Raw genomic sequence first — 20,292 nt, forward strand, 5'->3', positions numbered from 1 at the left:
TTTCGAAGAGCTTCCTTATTGGTGTGTAGAAAACCGATCAGAAAGGAGTCAAAAGTAGTTTTGGGAACTAATGAGGAATGTACTGTAAGAGTTGGGATGAAAGATGAATGTACTTTGGACTGAGTGTTGGCAGTAGAAGTTAAAAAAAAAAAAGAGATCGTTTGCTCAAGTTATTGTCTCTATCTTGGATGCCTTTCTTCTTATTTACTAGGTAAAAATCCTATGCCTTCTTCCTGGCTCAGTTGTCCCAGCTTTGTAATTTGTTCCCCAGTTCATGGCCAAATTTGAGTTTTCTTTTATTCTGCAGCTCAATCTATCAAATGACTTGTCACTTATTGTACTTGGTTGTTCATGTCTGATCTTGTGGTAGGAAGAATATGGCCCCCACAGATATCTACGAGTACATCCTAATTGCTGGAAGATGTGAATATGTTGCCTTGCATGGCAAAACTGACTTTGTAGATGTGATTAATATTAAGGACTTTGAGATGGAGAAATTATCCTGGTGGGTCTACTCTAATCATATGTATCTTTAAACATAGAGGATTTTCTTGGCATTTAAGACACCTTTCCCAGCTTTTTTCTTAAGTCAGAAAGAAATAGGATGACTGAAGAAAAGTCAGAGAGATGGAAAGTTCTTGGCTTTGAAGATACAGGAAGGGAGTCATGACAAGAAATGTAGGCAGCCTCTAGAATATAGAAAAGTCAAGGAAACAGATTCTCTCCTAGAGCTTTAAGAAAGGAACCAGGCCCTGCCAACCTCTTGATTTTAGCCCCAGAAATCGGTGTCAGCTTTCTGACCTTTTTGTCATTTAAAGCCACTAAGTTTGTAGTAATTTTTTAAAGATAGCAATTGAAAACCAATACAATCTTCAAGTATGGGAATGTTTTGAGGACTTCAGGGAGGCTTTGTGACCCTGGCTCCCAAATTTGTCTGGCACATAGAAAATAATCAGAACATGTTTTTAAAAAAACAAAAACGCATGAACCGAATGTTTTCCCTCCTCATCCTGCAGGTTGGAGGATAATCCTGTGATCTGTCAGCATCGCTCCTGTATTTTTCTCCTCCCATAAAGACAATTCCTTTTCCTATTCAAACAGACACCATCTCTCCTTCCCTCCTTTATTTTGTTTCCTCAGTCAGTCCATCTTTGTGATATGAGTTCTATGGATTCTGGTTAGTCAACATCTCTGAATACGGACATTGTCAATTAGTACTATGAAAGAAAATAAATGTAAAAATTCACATTTTGAAAACTCTTATAAAATATAAAAACACTAATTCCCTCAGAAATCACAACAAATAGAGACAAGAAGAGCTCACGTATTATTATGAAATGTTATGTTGCCCTTTTAACAATGTTTTGTCTCCTGTCTTTAGATTCATTCATTCATTTGATAAGTATTTATTTATTACCTACAGTGTATTGGGCATTCTGAAATTTCTTAAGTCAGCTAACCACAGATTAGTTAATTTATTGCTTAGTGATTATTTGTCAAACTCTTTTTTTTAATGACTATACTATTTATTTAACACATGACAAGTTAAACATATAGATGCCCAAGTACAGCTTCTGTATTCTAATATTACAGATCACTGGGTAATGATCAATGTACTGATGGAGGGGAAAAGAGAGAAAATTGAGGAAAAAGAAAGTGATAGAAAATAATATTAAAAACCAATCTTTACTGAGTGCTCACTATGTGTCAGGTGTTAAGTTCTTAAGATGTATTTATGTAATTTCATCCTCAAAACTCTATGAAAATTTCTCTTCATTTTAAAGACAAGGAAAATAAAGTGGAGAGAGATAGGTAACTTGTCCCTGATCACACAATTATTAAGCGGGAAATGGGACTTGGACTTGGCCAGCTGATTCTGGAGTCACACTCTCCTCTTCCTCTGTAGTGGTAAGAACATAGGAGAGAAGGAATGGAGACTAAGATGTGGTGGTGGGACACTCCAGTTATCATGCATCTCGTTATACTTATGGTTCTATTTAAGAACACATTTCTCTTTCCAAATTAAACACTTCTTTATAAAGAATTCAGAATGGACCCCTGAAATACACACTTGGGCACTGGACTGAATCTCTATATACTAAGTCAGACTTCACATATGTCCCAAGATCACATGTTTGGCACTGAAAAGAGATAAAAAGATGGTCCCTGGAAGAGGAGGAAAAAGAAGACAAGGGACAGACTGTTCTTTTCACGAGGAGTTTCCAAATTTCAGCCTACTTTACAACTAAGGCTTTGTTGACACTGGATGGAAATTAAGAATAAAATTGGAATGTTTGCCTGGTTAGATAAACAAGTGCTCAAAATAATTGTATCACAGAGAAAAATCAGAAACCTGCATAATTTGCACAATATTTTAGATTCTAGAAGCCTTGGAGACGCAATCTTAAAGCAAGGCAAACAGTTGATTTTCTAAGTACATTAGACATCACTGGATATTTAATAGTCTATATTTCCATCCAAGTCTTCACATACAGGAAATGGGGTTGTCAATATCGTTGGTACGACAGATAGGCCATTCAAAGCCAAAGCAGATGATACTTGGGATTTTCCATCTTCTTGGTACACATTTTTTTCATACTCATGAATAAGATAGCTATCCCAAACCCAAAATAGTCAGAATCATATATTTTCTAATGCTTCTATATTATATAATGACTTGAAATCATTTCATTCATGAGAAAAGTTGCCTAAAGTTAAAGATGAAATGATAAAATAAACAACTATATCAGATTGTATTTAAAAAAAACATAATATGATTCACACTATAATCAATAGGTCAAATTCACATTTGAAACCTAACTTTCAGTTTTTGTTCTGATTAAAAAAAAGAGAAACAGAAATTCTAGAGTGTAAATGTCTTCTCAATAATTTAATACTCTATCATCCTGCAGTCTTGACAGAGAGACCTTTTCTTGATTTTCAGCAGATCCTGAACTAGTATCCAAGAATAAACCTGAATATTGCATTGACCTTTTCAAAGTAGAAGCATTTGAAACACATATCTGACCAATGCAAATTATAATCTTTTAAAGTACACTCTCCTGGCAAAATAGACAAAGCCTAAGATCACAATTCTCTCTTAAAAACAATATGTTATATGTCACCAGGCCTATCTACTTAACTTAGCCCCACTTAGTTTTTAAAAATTTTTTGCTTAACCACCAATCATTTTTTCCCCTGTTCAAGTCCTTTGCCACCTGAAAATTGTGATTTGAAAAACTGTATTTCAGTTAATCATCCCCCAAATGAATCCCCACATATCAGCTTTATTCTAATAATTTATTTTTCATGGTCTATCAATGAATTATAAAAATGAAATGACTGTACTGTGTTGTCATCTCTCCTTCTCCCCCCACATCCCCCCAAAAATGAACAAAAATACTTACAATGGTTCTTAGCCAGGAGCATTTTATCCCTTATTCACTAGTGGTAAATGAGTCAGATATGAGTTGGCCAGGAAAAGAGCTGCTTTACCCAAAATCTTAGTACAAAATGAGTCATCTCACTCCAAACACCAATATATCCTCCAAAATAACTGGCAAGAATTTCCTATAAAAAGAATCTTGCCTTCACCCTTTTCCATCCATTTAGCTCTCTGATTTTTCTAATTTTTCAATTTCCTGTGCACTTATAATACTGCATTCATAACAAAGGCCCAAGAACATTTCCACCTTTTCATCTCATTCTGAAAGTCCTCTTTCCTGCATTGAGTCGGGGGACAATTCTGATAGTATTCCCCTGAAAAGAATAAATGCTCTGTGGCTTTCAAGGTTTTTCTCTGTCTAATTCTCTCAGATGAAATTCATGCATGGTTCAACAGAAATGCAAAAGCCAGTTCTAGAATAGTTTTTCTTTTCCTCTGCTGAAAAAGTGAGTTCAAAGCCATAGAAAATATTTCAAGCAAAACCATTTTTCTTCCCACAAGAAAAATCAATCAAAATAGATACAATCTGTTTAAAACTGATAAACAAACATGAATTGAGGCCACAAGCTTCAACTGTTGCCCTGTATGTCAAAACATTCCCATTCCCCTTCTCTCTCTGCCATCAGATGAAGCTTAAGAATCACTTGAACCGAAGGCACGGTTAAATCCCTGCAGATCAGCAGGAGTGAAGCGCACTATCTACCTGAGGACAAACAAGCACACTCGCTCTTGCCAAAGGGCTGAGATTTTTATATTGTTTGGGGCTCATCACAGGATTTATTATTCTTAATTTATTCTAAGCTCTGCAATTTAATGGGCAAAATTACTTATTATTCATTTCACTCAGGTTGGAATTTCGCTTACTGTTTCGTTTCTCTATATTAAATGAATTCTCAAGAATAGCTATTCTCCTTTTATATCCAACACTAACAGATGCTAGTTTCCTCAGTTTTATAGCCCTCAAATGACAGACAACTAACTGTATTTGGCCTTTGCAATAATTGCAACGTCTTTGGATTATGAACTTGGTTCAGTTCTTAGCTGGGAACAACAGGGGGTTAGCTCATATTATCAGAGATGTAAAGTAAGTTTTCCCTTATGTTCCAGATGCCCATATGAAGATGCCTTCTAATACAATATCGTACAACTTTTCTTTTCCTACCGGTAATTTGTTATTTAAGTGGTTATGGTAAGAAAAAATAATTGCATATAAGTGAAATTTCTTATTCAACTTATCTCCTGCTCTTGACCAAAACAAGATGTTAAATCCATTAAACTTTGAATACTCAGTAAAAGCAAGAAAGCAAAAACTCTTCAAATTTATGCATTCTCGGGAAAATTGCCAATCTATGCACTAGTAGCAGGATCTGTGTAATTAATGGTGATATTATTGACAGAGGGAATCCGATTTCATTCTCAGAAGCAATTTTAAAATGCAAGCTGGCAGAGCTTTAGCAAATCCTCACCTGATTCGTGTTTAAATTGAGGAAATGTGACTTTGAAGTCAGCTGAAGAAAGCACCGATGTTAATGTACGAGTATGTACATTCTGGTGGCTTTGGTCACAGTAGACTTTAAAGAAATTCTGCATGTAGCATTGTCTGTAGGATAGGATGATGAGCACCAAAATGCATAAACCGACAGATATTTTTTAAAAGAACAAGGAAACCCAATCTTAGGTTAATCTTAGTATTTTTTTTCCCTGAAAGCTATATTCATGTGAAGACTAATTGAAATCAACCCCTTCAGATCAAAATGTAAAAATGAAAATCAGAGTCTACACTGAAGTCTACACTTTCCATAATATACATTCCTGTCTCTTTTGGGGGCAACTTCCATCTTTATCTAGTCATTGTACCTCTAGGACAGTCATCTAAAGAGCTTGTATGTATTCAGGCTATCCAACTGAGCAATACATCCAGCTTCTGCTCTCCTTTTTTTCCCTTTGTTATATCAGTAATTTCAAAGTGATGAGAGAAAGAAAAAGAACAGGTGGAAAAATATAGATAAAAATAGAAAAAGAAGCCCACAGCAGCTGTTTCCATAATAATCTGCACTGAATTAGCCAATAAGGAGTGATTTTTCTCATCATCTATCTCATCCCCTCCATTTCTCTGTGAACTGCAACCACATGCTCCAGATCCGTGTTTCCCATGAAGACTGAAACCAATGAATGAATTCTTGATAATTGACAGCATGTGCTGTGACATCTGTGGCTCTGGAGAAGACAGGTGGCGCAGGTGGAGAAGACAGATGAAGGGAAGGCTGGAGAGAGGTTCATGAGCATTAACGATGAGTCTAGATGTTACTGACCTTAATGATTCCCCCATGTTGGGTTCCTACCTGGTGTCTTCTCGAGTGAAGGGCTGTTCCACATCCACCGTCAGGGACGCCAGGGCAGAAACAGTCTCTGTCTCCTCTTGCAACTGAGACCCAGCCAGAGCACAGCCCCTTGGCAAGGCCACTCTCCTTACTGACTTCCAATACTTGCCTAGAAAAAAAATGCATCATACTTTATAGGGATTTTAGTTAGAGCAGTATTAATCGAAATATTCATATGGGTCCAACTCAGAGGAGTTGTTAAGTTGAAATTCACCATGTTATACGTAGTTATAATTTGGTTTTTTAACTGTTATGATTAGGTTTTTTTTCTCAATCTAAGAATGCCAACTTGGGAAGTGCTCATATTCCCAACTCGCAGTCTCTCCCTTCTCAGAAGGTAATGAAGTGAAGAGTAATCTATGGTCTAATGAACTCACTATCAGATTGACAGCTGTCTGTGCAACTAAGTTAAGCAAACCCTGGGCAATCCTCAAGAGACCGGGAAGTAGATGTCTCATGGAGAAATTGAATGAAATAGTAATGTTAAAAATTGCTACTTGAGACATTTTTTTTTTTTGAATGAGGTTGGAATATTAAAGAAAAAGAAAAAGCCCAGAAATGCCAGCATGAACTGAGTGGCAATTTTGCCAGAACAATCAGGTTTGTTAGTCCTGGATGTTCTTTCTTTCTTAACCCCAGGGTGTGTACTAGAACAATAATTGATTTAAAACTTTAATATATGCACTGGCTGATGTTGGAAACCTTCCATATGTCATAGGGATGTTTCTTTTTTTGAGACAGGGAAAGAGAATGAGAGGAAAATAGGAGGTCATGTCATGAGAACATGCCAGTGGAATAAATACGAACGAGCAGAGTTAAAGACCTTCTTGCAGCCCCCAAGCTACTTTTTGTGTGAAGTGTTCTGTAGCCCCAAACAAAGCAGGAGAACCTTCCTATGTTCTGACAGGACTGACCAGGTTAGAACTATCTCTGCAGCCTGACCAATTAGGCGGGAAATGGCATGCATTGTTTGCTTACTTCCAAAAAAAACCCAACCAACCAACAAAAAACAAAAACAACAACAACAAAAAAACAGTAGAGTTGTAAAGGCAAATGGATGAGTACTGAATGGGGAAGGAAGATAACGGGGTTGCAAACCCAGCCTTGCCACTGACCGCCTCATGGTCGCAAGACTCTCCTCCAGCACTTTATTACTGCTTCTCAAAACAGAGGGCCGGCCTCAAATCCCTTCCAGCTCTAACTAACATTTCATGACTGGCCTTTCCTTATCTTACTGCTTCACAAAGGAATGAATGTCTCCTTAGAGGAGGAGACCCAGTCTCCCCACCCACTCCCATGCCAACAGAACCTTCTGACATAGTTGTCTCCAAGTATTTTCTTTAATTTTTTTTATTATTATTAGTTTCAGGTGCACAAGACAAGGTAATACTTTGACGTTCATCATTTATATCCCTCACACTGTGATCCCCCCTCCCCCATCCCCCTTTCCACTATCCCTCCGACATCGCACCAAGCCATCACATTACATATATATAAAATTATAGTTGGCATTCATTATTGTTCAGCTTCAGGTGTACAGTACATTGATCAAGCATCTACATCTTCCCTGAGGTGATCTCCCAAATGGGACCTGTGTCCATCAGATACCCTACAAAATCTTTACAACATTATTGATTACGTTCCCGAAATTATTTTTCAAAAACCCTGAGGCCATTTGTTGTCTCCTACTATTTTACTTGCTGTGATCATCTATTCTGACCAATGTCCTGAGAATCATAAAGCTTTAATTTGGACCAAATAATAGCAATTTTAACTGTGAATGAACCCACAAACTAACATTTTTTTGAAAGCTAAGGCTGTGCCAGATAGTGAAGACAAAGAAATTCGTGGCCTGGTTGAGCTAGCCCTTTCAGTTAACAAACAATGACAATTCTGTGTAGAAAAGGTCCATGTGTTCCTGAGAGGAAATAAGTCATCTACTTATGATGATGGGAAAGTGAGAGAAGATTTTCCAGAAAAATAAATAACTCTTGATCGAGTATTTGAAAGACCACCAGAAGTTAGTCAAGCTGAAATAGAGGGAGGTGGTAATGAGGAGGTATCTCTGGAAAAGGAAAGAGTATATATAAATGTGCAGAAACTCAAGTTTCTACAGTTTACTGGGGTACAAAGTCCACTGCTAAGCATAGCTGGTACATAGGAAAAAGTATGGATGTGATGAATGAGACTGCTGTGGTACGCAAGGGCTAATTAACCCATAATCTTAAATAACATGAATGATCTTGGACTTCAACTTGCAGGGGATGAAGGCCATTTTATGCAGAAGAGACAGAGAATCAGGTTTAAGCTTTTCAAAGATCCCTCTGGAAAGATCATGGACCATGGATTGGAAGGTGATGAGAGTGGTAGCAGAAAAACCAATTGCACATCTTGGCAAAAGTCCAGAGAGAAATGATGATGTCTACACTGAAAGGAAATGACAGAATAGAAATGAGGAGATGGGCTAAAGAGAGGTTTAGGAGGTAGGCAATGGAAACGTATCTTGGCTTATTCTTTAGTGTCCCCTACCTCTCTCAACTTTGAAAGATGACCCTGAATTCACAGCTCCATATAAGAACCTAACTTTTCTAGATCATAGTGTCATTATAATCTTACCCAAGTTGGAAATGCTGTTTCATCTCTAAGTGCATTCAGTTGTAATGAGTTTCACGGGATATTATTAAACATTATTTTAGTTCATGATACTCACAAGCTGGTGTTGCTAGATGACATGCTATCCTTTTTTTCTAGAGTGACTAATATGGGGCCTTTCACAAACAAATGATAGGTGGCTGGTAGTTTATGGGTTAAAATATGTTATAAACATTATTGGAGATCATTATTGAGCTCTGAATATGTGCCAAGGACTGTGTTAGGTGTTTTCACGTTGAGAATTTATAATTTCATTCAATCCTCATAACTATGTAGGCAATGTTAGTTAATTGTTTTGAAGGTTACATGGCTGGTAGGCAGAGAGAAAAGCTGAAATCTTCACCTAGGAATGCCTGACTCCAAAATGTAGCTTTTTCTGTATTCTGTAGTCCTCCTCTACCATCCTTCTAATACACATAAAAATACAAAAATAGACTCAATATATGAAAATCCCAATTAAAAAAATTATGCACATTGCAACAGATTTATATATATTCTTCACAAAGGAATCATCTTTGGTAACAATAAGTTACCCTATTCCTTAGATGCACGACTCTATTGATCCACCTTTTATTGGCTTAATGGCATGGGTTTATTGCACCAAGTGAGACAACCACATTGAGACTAAATTTTTCTACTCTTCATTTCTCACAGCCTTATATTATTGAAAGCACCTGGTTACCAGGTATACGTCACTGACAAAGCTATCATAAAATTGGAGATAAATGCTCGCTGAAGAGTACGAATAGAAGTCCTCAAAAATGGAGCACTGAACGAAAAGTCAAGATTTCCAGATTGGAGACTCCACACTAGACATAGAGAAATTATTTGGATCACTGTGGGGCATAATTTCCACATTTATAAAATGATAGTTGTGGGCTTGATGATAAACGGAAGGTCTCTTCCTGCTCTAATTCTCAATGATTGTGATTCTTTTGATCTCACATTACATATCACTCTTGGATATTAGAATAAATTTATTATGACAGAAAATGTTACTTTTCTGTGAGCCTATGAACACTTGAAGAGGTCAGTAAACACTTACTTTTAGATAATATGGCACATCTAGAATAACCAGGGGCTTTAATTTTCAAGCACTGTACTTTTTCTTCAAGAAGAGAGCTCTTGGTCAGAGACAAAATAAATATCTTTACTCCTAAAACACAATCGGCACAGAATGTATGAATCATTAATAACTCTATAATCAGAATGACTGACAATGATCCTTCAAAGTTTAGTCTTTATGTATGTGAGTAGTAAGAAAGATTTTAAATAGCTGAGACCTTTTTGAATAAAATTTAATGCGTATAAAGTATCCTGCTAAGAAAAAATGTTAGAAGTTTGGCTTTTATCCAGATGCATGAGGTTCCTGACTCAAAAATAACCCAAAACATTAAATTCAATATGGCTTCTGGCAAAGCCTATAAAAACAAGGGAAATATTCTACATGAATAATGCATTTATAGACCACTATCTCTATTTGTAAAGGAGAATAATTAAAGTGGGTACAGACTGTGAAATATGCAGCCAATCCAAATCCCACAATTTATGGGTTATATTTTCACATGATGGGTAGAGTTTTCTTCTTTCATAAACATGTGCAAGAAAATCATATCTGTTGGCATGGGAATAATACCCCCAATTAGCACATAAGAGAAATGAACCAAGGTTTATTACTAGTTTTCAGGAGCTGTTATTCATAAAGTAAAATATTAGTAACCAGCCACTATTGGGTTGCTCTCCTAAGGAAAAAAAACTAGCAAAAGAGTTTTCTGTTAAAACTGGATACACACACCTTCCTTTTTGGTCATATCCTCTATCCTTATTAACTTTTCTCATTTTTCAGCACTTTTTTGGGGGAACTATTTAGCCTTTTTTATTCTGCATTTTTGTTTTGTCTGGTACAGATAAAGCAAACAAGGAATTTTAAAATAAAGGTAAAAACTAGATAATGGAATGCAGACAGTCAAGAGTTAGAGGTGGGTACCATAGATGGAATGCCACTGGGTCAGACAGGAGCCATGAAAGGGCATCTTGCAGGTACTGTGTAATCAGACTTCAGTATAAACCAGATTGTTTTGGTAATGAGCAATTTGGAAAAAGGAATAGTTGTTGACATATGAAGGTTTATGTTAGAAATAATCCTCCTACCAAAGTTTTCCCAACCAAAGCCCTTTGACACTTTGAAAACCTCCTGACACTTTGAAAATCTCCCCCTTTCATCATCATTTTGGGATCTGTAGAGTCATTTCTCAGATGTGTTCTCATTTGAATGATATCACCTGTTGTCACTGCACACATGTTCTCATATGAAAAGAAGCTGGTACTGACCTAAGCCTGTTACTAGTCCCTTCAAATTTAGAGATTATTAATACCTGGGCCTTACAAAGGGCCTCAGTTCATGAATTTTCCAGAGTTTAGAGCTTCTTCATACTTTTTAAAGATACATTTTATAGATACATGGAGAACTTTATTAGTATCCAAAGCATTATGTACATGCAAAAATAAAGATGTATTGAAAATAGGTGTATAAATAGAGTGACCAGGTCATTTTTCATCCAAGTTGGGACAAGTTTGATGTTAAAATGGGGCTAAAAATAAAAATTGGATGTTATGGAAATCTTCATTTATTGGTCAACAAATGATTTTTATCAATGGACCTAAAAAGTAGTCCTATTCAAAAATTATTTTCACAACTAAAATTCATTCTAAAAAATAAAAATAGCATAATTCATGTATAAGCACAATAACCAACTTCTTTATATTGATTATCTTAACATTAGAAAAATGACTCAAGCAGTATTATGATTGTTCACAATATTCACATATGTTAATCAGTTTTGTGACCATCTCACTGATAGAATATTATTGGTATTTTTTTATGAAGAATGTATTTTTTTACTTCAAAGTGGTCTAAATATTTTAGACTTTTTCATAAAATTGCCTGAAGTGTTCTTCACAGTGGAATTTAATGGTAAATAAATTTGAAATTGTGGCATCTTTAATTTACTTTTCTGAAGAGACTATATTATTTTTGGTTGACAAATACTATCTCTAAAGTACAGTACTATCTGGTAAGCTCAGAACAATTTCTACTAAGTGTGAAATATTTTCACTTAGCTGTTAAAATATTGAAATGAGTAACTATTTCATACAAAATATTTTCATCACTACTGTCTTTTTCCTCCTTTAGTACCTTTCTTTAGCAAACAGTTTATATAAGCCAAACTTATCAAAAAAGTTTTCTCCATTTATGAATCTTTAAAATTTTATTTACTGAATTTAGATGCTGCAAAGTTATATGACTTCTCAATTTCATTCCATTCCAGAACAGAATATAAATTTATCTAGTTAAGAATAGTTTTATCAATGATTCCATCAACAAATAGACATCTTTGAAAGTCCAACTACATTTGTCAAAATCAAATCTTGTGCACAGTTTGAGTGTTTATTCTTCTATTCATTTATTCTCTTGCTTTCATGGGGATCAAGATAAATGTTTTCCCTTTTGAAAACACTATTTACTGTAATTGTAATTCTTGAAAAGCTTTAAAGTCTGGTAGTTTTGCTCATTTCATGATTATTTCTTACTGGCTTCATTGAGGTATAGTTAAATGTCAATAAAATTTACCAATTTTAAGGGCAGGTCAAGATGCACGTTGAACAAATGTATGCAGCCATATAACCACTACAACAATCAAAATATAGACTGTTTTCTTCTCATCAAAAGTTCCTTTTGGCCTTGTGGAGTCAACATCTTAGGCTTCTTCTTGGTCACTGAGAATCACTGAAATTCTGCCACTGCACTTTTTTTTTTCTAGAATTTCACATAAATGGCAACATACTATACACTTAATATCTGGTTTCTTTCAATTAACATAATATTTTGAGATTCAATATATCTGTTATCTTTTTCTTATCATCTTTATCTTTGTTTCTTTGTGTTAATATGATTACTCCCCCACCCCCGGCTTATTTTAAGATTTCATTATGGTGTTCCTCTCTGTGATTTTATTCTTGTATATTCTACTTGAGATTGATTGAGTTTCTTGGATCTGTCGATTTGTAGCCTTCCATCAAATTTATAAAACCCTTTTCCCGTTACTTCTGATATTTCCCAAACTGCCACCTCTTCTGGGACTCCAATTACAGATATGTTATACTGATTGATGTTGTCCGGTATATCACTGACATACTATTTTCTCAGGCCTTTTTTCTCTGTTCTTCACTTTGCATAGTTTCTAGTATTTCAACTTCACTATTTAAAAAAAAAAAAAAATTTGCATTATGTGTATAATCTGCCATTAATATTTCCAGGGTGCAGACTTTCATTTCAAATATTGTATTTTTTTATCTCTAAAACTCCCATTTCCATGTTTTTTTGTGTTTATTATTTCTTTTCGCATTATGTTGGCAGTTTTCCTCTTCACATTAGAAGTAACTACTGGACGTTCTTGTCTGCAAATTCCATCAGACCTTGCATTTCTGGGTCAGTTGCTGCTAATTAATTTGTCTTAATATTCTAGGTCATATTTTCCTATTCCATTGCATGCCTGGTAATTTTCATCTGGATTCTTGACATTGTTAATTTGAACATTTTTGGCTGTTTTATCTTGCTGTGTTCTTTGCAAGTGTTGGACTCTGTTTCGTCATGCAGTTACATTATTTGCAATCACTATGATCCTTCTGAAGCTTGCTTGTATTCTTTGTTAGAGTGGCTCCAGAGCAGGCTTGTGGTATCAGGCTAATTTAGCCCTACAACTAAAATGAAACTATTTTGATGTCTCTGCTTGATATTTTGTGTATCATAAAGTTTCTCTACTCTGGCTAGTGGGAATATAGACTATTTCCAGTCCTGTGTAAGTTCATTGAGTTGTTTAACCTTCTGTTTTCCATTGGCTTGTTCCCCAGCCTTGTGGCATTTCATTCCATGCATGTAAAGATAAGACAAAGGTTTAAGGAAACTCCTGTAGAGACACATGAAGCTCTTTCACTGTATAGCAACTTCATCTCAAATACTCTGCCTCACAATTTTCAATCATTTCAGTCTCCCCAAACTCTGATCACTTCTGTATCTTCAACTCAGAAAAACCACTGGATTCTATTTGGATTCTCTCTCCCTATGCTGCAGCCTGGAAGTTGCCTCTCTTTAGTAAATTTGTGCAAGTGTAGGACTCATTTTGTTTATTTCTCTTTCCTTGTTTGTTTCCCACTGTGATCACAGCCCTTCACTGCCTATTGTCCAGTGTCCAAAAACAATGTTCCATATATGTGTTTCTCTGCTTTTCTTTTGTTTCTGATCAAAGGGTAGTTCCTATAGTACGTAGTTACTCCATATCTCGGGTCAGAAGTCCATTACTGAAAATTGATTAATGATTTTAACTGATTAGAAAAAAATGTAATTGAAATTCAGAAAAGTCATTTATAAAATAGTTTGATATTACTTTAGGTGATAATGGGCGGCTAAGAGAGAAATTTTGTAATGCCATGCTGAACTGTTTTATTTTCTTTGCCAGCAATAGCAGCTGTATTTAAAAAACATTGCATTTAATTTAACTCTATTTTACCCTAACTGTGTTTACATAAAGGTATTTACAGTTCTGAGAACAACAGCTTAAATTTTCATTTGAGGAGGATCAAGCCCATTGCTTTTTTAAGGGATTTAAAAATAAAATTTTGTTAACTACTTTTTATTAAGTTTTACAATTTATAAAATTTTAAGAATTTTGTATGCTCTATAACTAATGCCACGCACTTTCCTATTCTTTTAGATGAAGCTATGCTCCACCAAAGTTTAAATTTGCATATTAGTAGAAAAACAAATAATCTTGTCAGTGTTAGATTTTCACTGTAATTTATAACAGTAGTCACAATAATGCCCTATGTTTCATTATTGGCAGATTTATTTCCAAAAGCTTTACTTTGATATCATTAATTGAATGAAAAATATAAAAACCATTATTAGAATTAACTGATTTTTCTGTTTGAAGTATCTGAGAACACTATATCATTTAACCAAGAGATTCTTCTGGTGGAGTCAACAAATAACAACTATTACCTCACTTTGGAGCTTGAAAAATAACACTTGAAAGTGAAAATTAATTTAAAAAAATTAGAAGCATAGTCATTTTATCTAAATAAAAAGTCATGCTTCACAGAGTGATACTTAAATGCACTTCCTGCAACTGCACTTGTTAAATGATCCCCTTTGGCCTTAGTTTCTATTTTTGTTTTGTTTTAAATAATTACTAAATTTTAAAGTAGATACTGACACTGATTCAGCAGCACGTATCTTCAGTGTTCATGTCACTCATGACATTACTACATCCCCATGATGAATGATAAGTTGACAAACACTTTGTGCAAGTTATATGTTAATTACCAACTTTCTTGAGAAATAACAATTGAGCACTAAATTTTTTAACATGTACATTTGTTTCTGAGCACATTTCAGCCAATAGTGTTGATGGCAAATTTAAAATATGTAATAACCATAAAATAAATAGTTGTGGAGTTGTAATGTACAATAAATGACAAAACTTTTGTCGCAAAAAAATCAGAGTATAAAAGCTGCATGCAGGATTGCTCCCCCTAGTTCTTGGACATATTTAACCCAAACCTAACCTCTGATTCTCTATGTTCCCCACAACACCACCTTCTGGCAGCTTGGTGGCATCATGCATGTCACAGCTGTGTCTCCAGCACACCTGTCCGATGCACCAGGTGGCAGCAATGTTGAATACTTCTTCCTCCACTTCTCAGGCCAGAAATTTAGGTGTCCTTTACAATAGGTGTCTTGGTTGATGTCTGTTATTTCAACATTCCATCCAGATACACTTGTTTCAGATTTTTCATTTTTCAGAAACCAAACTGGTCCCACACTCTATTTTCATAAATAAAGTTTTATTGAAACACAACAATGCTCATTATACATTGGCTATGGCTGCTTCCTTGCTACAACAGAAAGTTAAGCACTTGAAACACAACACCATATGTAATTACTATCTAACACTGTATATAAAACTTTGTTGATCTCTGTTTTAAAACAAGAAGGTATACAGACTAATATGCCTTATTTAGCAATATCCCTCTGGCAGAAAGCAAGAATGGATGTGGGAGATACTCTGTAGAGTACTGGAGAAAGATGATGGAATCCTGATTTGAGACAGTGATCATGAGAACAGAAATAAGTGGATGGATGAATGAAATGTTTGAAGAGTACAAAAACCAGGACAGGATAATGGATTGGATGTAGGCAACAATGAAAGAATAACATGAAGAATAATTCCTACATTCTTGTGTAGCAAAACTGGAAGGATGGGGTTCCATGTACTAGGATCAAGAAACTTTGAAGAGGCTGAGGTTTGGGGCAAAAAAAAAAAAATAACAATGGCTTTGGACATGTTGACTAGATGTGTCTTTGTGATAACAAACAAAAGAGGCTGAGCTAGAGTTTAATAAACATCTGGGACTCAGATCTGAGGTTGGAGCGAAAGATATAGGTTTTTGGAGTTATTCTTGTAGATATGGCCATGAAGATATGCTCTGGGACAAACAAAACAATAAGTAAAATGATGAGAAATATTTATTGAGTGCCTATGCTATGCCTGTGACAATGTGTTTAACAGGTAATTTCATATAATTTCAGACCTACCTTGTGAGATAGATTCTTTCATTTTCCTTATTTTATAGATGAGAAAATTGAAGAAAAGAGGATTGAAATAACTTATCCATATTGTACACTGAGAAAAAGAATCTGTAGTGTGAAAAGGATTTAGGCAGAGGATGAAGGGCTTACTGCACAGAGACTCTGTATTTAGTGTTGCAACTAGGAGAGACCGGGGGGGGGGAGGGGAGACGGGGGCTCTAATAGTTCATTTGTTTGGCTAGCTAAAACATAGACCAAAACATGGCCTACAGTGAGTGATTTAGAAATCTCAGACCTGTTTTGATTTAGTGAAGACGAAGGGATTCAATGATTTAGGAATATTGGAATGTTAGAGTGGATTTGTCATTTAAGACTTACCCACCCTGGGAGCACCCAGAAAACACACATTTCACCATGACTGAGAAATAACTTTGTGATGGGACCCCTGGAATTCTTGAAGAGCTCTGTGGTCGCTCATTTCTATAGACCATAACTTGCAGTGGGATCTGTGGCTACTGACTGGGGAACCTAAATGTAAGGATAGTCATTAGATCCCAGGGTGGCAGGGTCCAAGTGGCAGCATTTTACTGCCAAAGGCAAGGTGAGTGTGGTCTACAGCAGAACTGAAGCAGCTGGTCTGACAAACAGTGGAATGGCCTTTAGCAGACTCAGTTTCAGTGAAAGCTGGGTGGCAATACCATGCAGGACTGGGGAAGGACCTCCAGGAGGAGGATGTTCTGGGTCAGCATCCAGCACAGGGTGCTGTTTCTCCCATATCCAGGAGTCCCGTGTCCAGGAGTGAAGGAGTGCAAATGGGAATGGTACCTCTTACACCTTGTGATCCACTGGCAACCTTTCTGCTTACTGTTCCTGTGACCTTATGCTCTGCTAGCCTAAAGGTATTAGTTCCAAAGGGAGGAAAGCATCCACCAGGAGATACACTGACCTGGAAGTTAAGCCTGTCGCCACTTCACACTCCTTATGCCTCTGACTCAAAAGGCAAAGAAAGGAGTTAGTGTGCTGACTGGGTGATGATTCTGACAACCAAGAGAAAGCTGGATTGCTTCTCCACAAGGGAGGTAAGGAAGAGGAAGAGTGTGCATGGAACACAGGTGATTCCTCAGGACACTTCTTAGTACTACCACGCCCTGTGATTAAGGTCAATGGAAAACTACAACCCACTCTAGGCAGGATTACTATATGGCCCACACCCTTCAGGAATGGGTTTTTACCACTCCACCAGGTAAAAAAATAATGACCAGCTGAGGCGCTTACTGAAGGCAAAGGGGATACAGAATGGATAGTGGGAAGAAGCTAGTTATAAACACCAACGGTGATGGATGACTAATTACAGTATAACAAGGGCTGCAATGGTGATGAGTATTTCCTCCTTTTTGTTATGCATGTTATTGGTATGCAAATATATTTGATTTCCTCCATCCCTTACTCCCTTATCATGTAATGTAAGACACTGGCTTTACATCATAGTTTTTAAGTATTGTTAACTTTATGTCATAGTATTCAAGTAGTGTTAATTTTATATCATAGTATTTAAGTTATGGGATATTGAGAATAAATGTCACTCAAAGCTTTACTTCCTGTTTGGGGGAAGGGCTTAGTGGTTTTTAGTTGTACTCACAATAGTTGTAACAGGTTAGGCAGAACTCTCACCTTATTAGTGTCTTTAATTGGAGATTAAGTATGGTTTAAGGAAATGCGTATGTTGTCAAGTAGATAAAAGGTGGACTTGTGATAGTTAATTTTATGTGTCAACTTGACTGGGCCAGAGTGCCTGGATATTTGGTTAAACATTATTCTGAGTGTGTCTGTGAGGGTGTTTCTGGATGAGATTAACACTTGAATCAGTAGACTGAGTAAAGCAGACTGCCTTCCCTAAGTAGTGGGTCTCATCCAATCAGTTGAAGGCCTGGAAAGAATAAAAGGCTGAATAAAGTAGAATTCTCTATCTCTGGCTGACCAAGAGAGCTGGGACATTGACATCTCTGGCCTTTGGTCTCAGACTGTAAATTATACCACTGGTACTCCTGGTTCTCAGGTCTTTGGATTTGAACTACCACTATACCATCTACTTTTCTGAGTCTCCATCTTGCTTACTGAACATCTTGGAACTCTCAGTCTCCATAACTGCACAAGCTATTGCCTTATAGTGTGTGTGTGTGTGTGTGTGTGTGTGTGTGTGTGTTGTTTCTATGGAGAATCCAGATTAATACAGGCAGGGAAAAATCAAGGTGAACTTGAAACATCTTGTGGTACCAGAAAGTAAGAAAATGCTCACAAAAAGACATAGGAGTAAGCCTTAAAGAGACTGAATGTCCAAAGCTGGAACAATTTGGGCAACAAAATAAATGACAGTACTGGATTATAACCCAATGATAGAAATATATAATGATTACATTAATGAACGGAAGAGAAAGGACATCTCTTTATCACAGATCATTTCCAAGTAATAAATATAGAAGGAGTAAGGAAAATACAGAATCAGCATTGGAACACCAGAGTAATGCTTTTTGCAGGGAAGATCCCCCAATGGCTGCTAAAATTAGTGAGAAAAAGTTTGAGGAGAAACAGGATATTTGCATAATCTCGAAGTATCTTCCCAACATACTTATTAGTTCCAAAGGGAAATAGTGTAACATTACACTAGAGAATTCCTTAATTGGGTGATCAAGGTTAGCTTCACCAAAAACAAGAAAGACACGCTGACATTGCACACCACAGCTCTGACGCACTGAGAAGGGTATGGTATCACTGCTGTAGTAATTTTGTAAAAGATGTATATACTCAATCCAATCATAAAAATCAGAAAACCCAAGCTGAGAAACATTCTTCAAAATAACTGAGCAGTGCTTTTCAAAAGTGTCAAGGTCATAAAAGGCACAGAAAGACTGAGTGAGAAACTGTCACACCTGGGAGAAGATGGAGACATGACAACTAAATGCAATGTGTCAGTTATGTATCGAATTCTGGAACAGCATTAGAAAATTAGTGAAATGCGGGGGGAATCTAAAGAAAGTCTACAACTTCGTTAACAGTACTGTATGATTGTTCATTTCTATCCTTGTTCTATGGTTATACAAGATGTCAACATTAGGGGTAGTGGGGTGAAGGTTATACCAGAACTCTATTATAAACATTATTATACAGAGGGTGCCAAAAAATGTATACACATTTTAAGAAAGGAAAAAACTGTATTAAAATTGTAATACTCGGGGTACGGCCCAGTGGCTTGGTGGTTGGAGCTCGGTGCTCCTAACTCCGAAGGCTGCCGGTTTGATTCCCACATGGGCCAGTGGGCTCTCAATTACAAGTTGCCAGTTCAACTCCTTTAGTCCTGCAAGGGATGGTGGGTTCCGCCCCCTGCAGCTAAGATTGAACACGGCACCTTGAGCTGAGCTGCCGCTGATCTCCCGGATGGCTCAGTTGGTTGGAGCATGTCCTCTCAACCACAAGGTTGCTGGTTCGACTCCTGCAAGGGATGGTGGGCTGCGCCCCCTGCAACTAGCAACGGCAACTGGACCTGGAGCTGAACTGCGCCCTCCACAACTAAGACTGAAAGGACAACAACTTGACTTGGAAAAAAGTCCTGGAAGTACACACTGTTCCCCAATAAAGTCCTGCTACCCTTTCCCAATAAAATGTTAAAAAAAAAAAATATGGCAGGAGAAATCAGCCCACATTCAAAAAGAAATTGTAACACTCAATATATACTGATAACAAAAGATGACTATAAGTCATGTGTATACGTTTTTTTGGCACCTCTAGTATTTGCAATTTTTTTCTAAATCCAAACTTATTTCAAAACAAAAGTTTAGTAAAATTGCTTTTTTGATCTGGCAGTAGAAATGACACTGGTAACCATAACAAGATCACAACCAGATGAGGGGGCTTCTGATGGGGTTTTGGAGGTGAGAAAATGGAGATAACTAGATAGAAACATCTTTCAAGAATGTGTTCTCAAAGAGTTGAAGAACAATAGGATGGCACGCTGGAGAAGGAGTGAAGTTGCTGGAGCTTGTTTTTGAGATGGGAGCGATTTTGAGGGCATTTTAATGTTGATGGGACTTAACAGTTCAAAGAAAGCAGTTTGGTAGCTATACTTCAAGTAAGGTTTGTTGTGAGGTTAAGTGGGGAGGTAAGCCGGATGG

The 20,292-nt window shown here is 36.5% G+C and overlaps 1 protein-coding gene across 16 annotated transcripts in view; it reads right to left on the bottom strand.

The window, feature by feature from the left end:
* Positions 1–20,292, bottom strand: part of HDAC9 (histone deacetylase 9) — an 857,167-nt gene that overhangs the window by 13,364 nt on the left and 823,511 nt on the right. For 15 of the 16 annotated variants that reach the window (XR_013995394.1, XM_081080282.1, XM_081080306.1 and 12 more), the window contains one exon: positions 5,788–5,935. Coding sequence is in view for 15 of the 16 variants with exons in the window: in XM_081080282.1 (XP_080936408.1) it covers positions 5,788–5,935 (148 nt within the window). In the remaining variant the exon portion in view is untranslated. Of the gene's footprint in view, positions 1–5,757; positions 5,936–20,292 lie in introns of all 16 variants that reach the window. The other variant, XM_081080307.1, reaches the window with a different exon arrangement.

This window comes from Rhinolophus hipposideros, assembly GCF_964194185.1.
Source record: "Rhinolophus hipposideros genome assembly, chromosome: 18".
NCBI lineage: Eukaryota > Metazoa > Chordata > Mammalia > Chiroptera > Rhinolophidae > Rhinolophus > Rhinolophus hipposideros.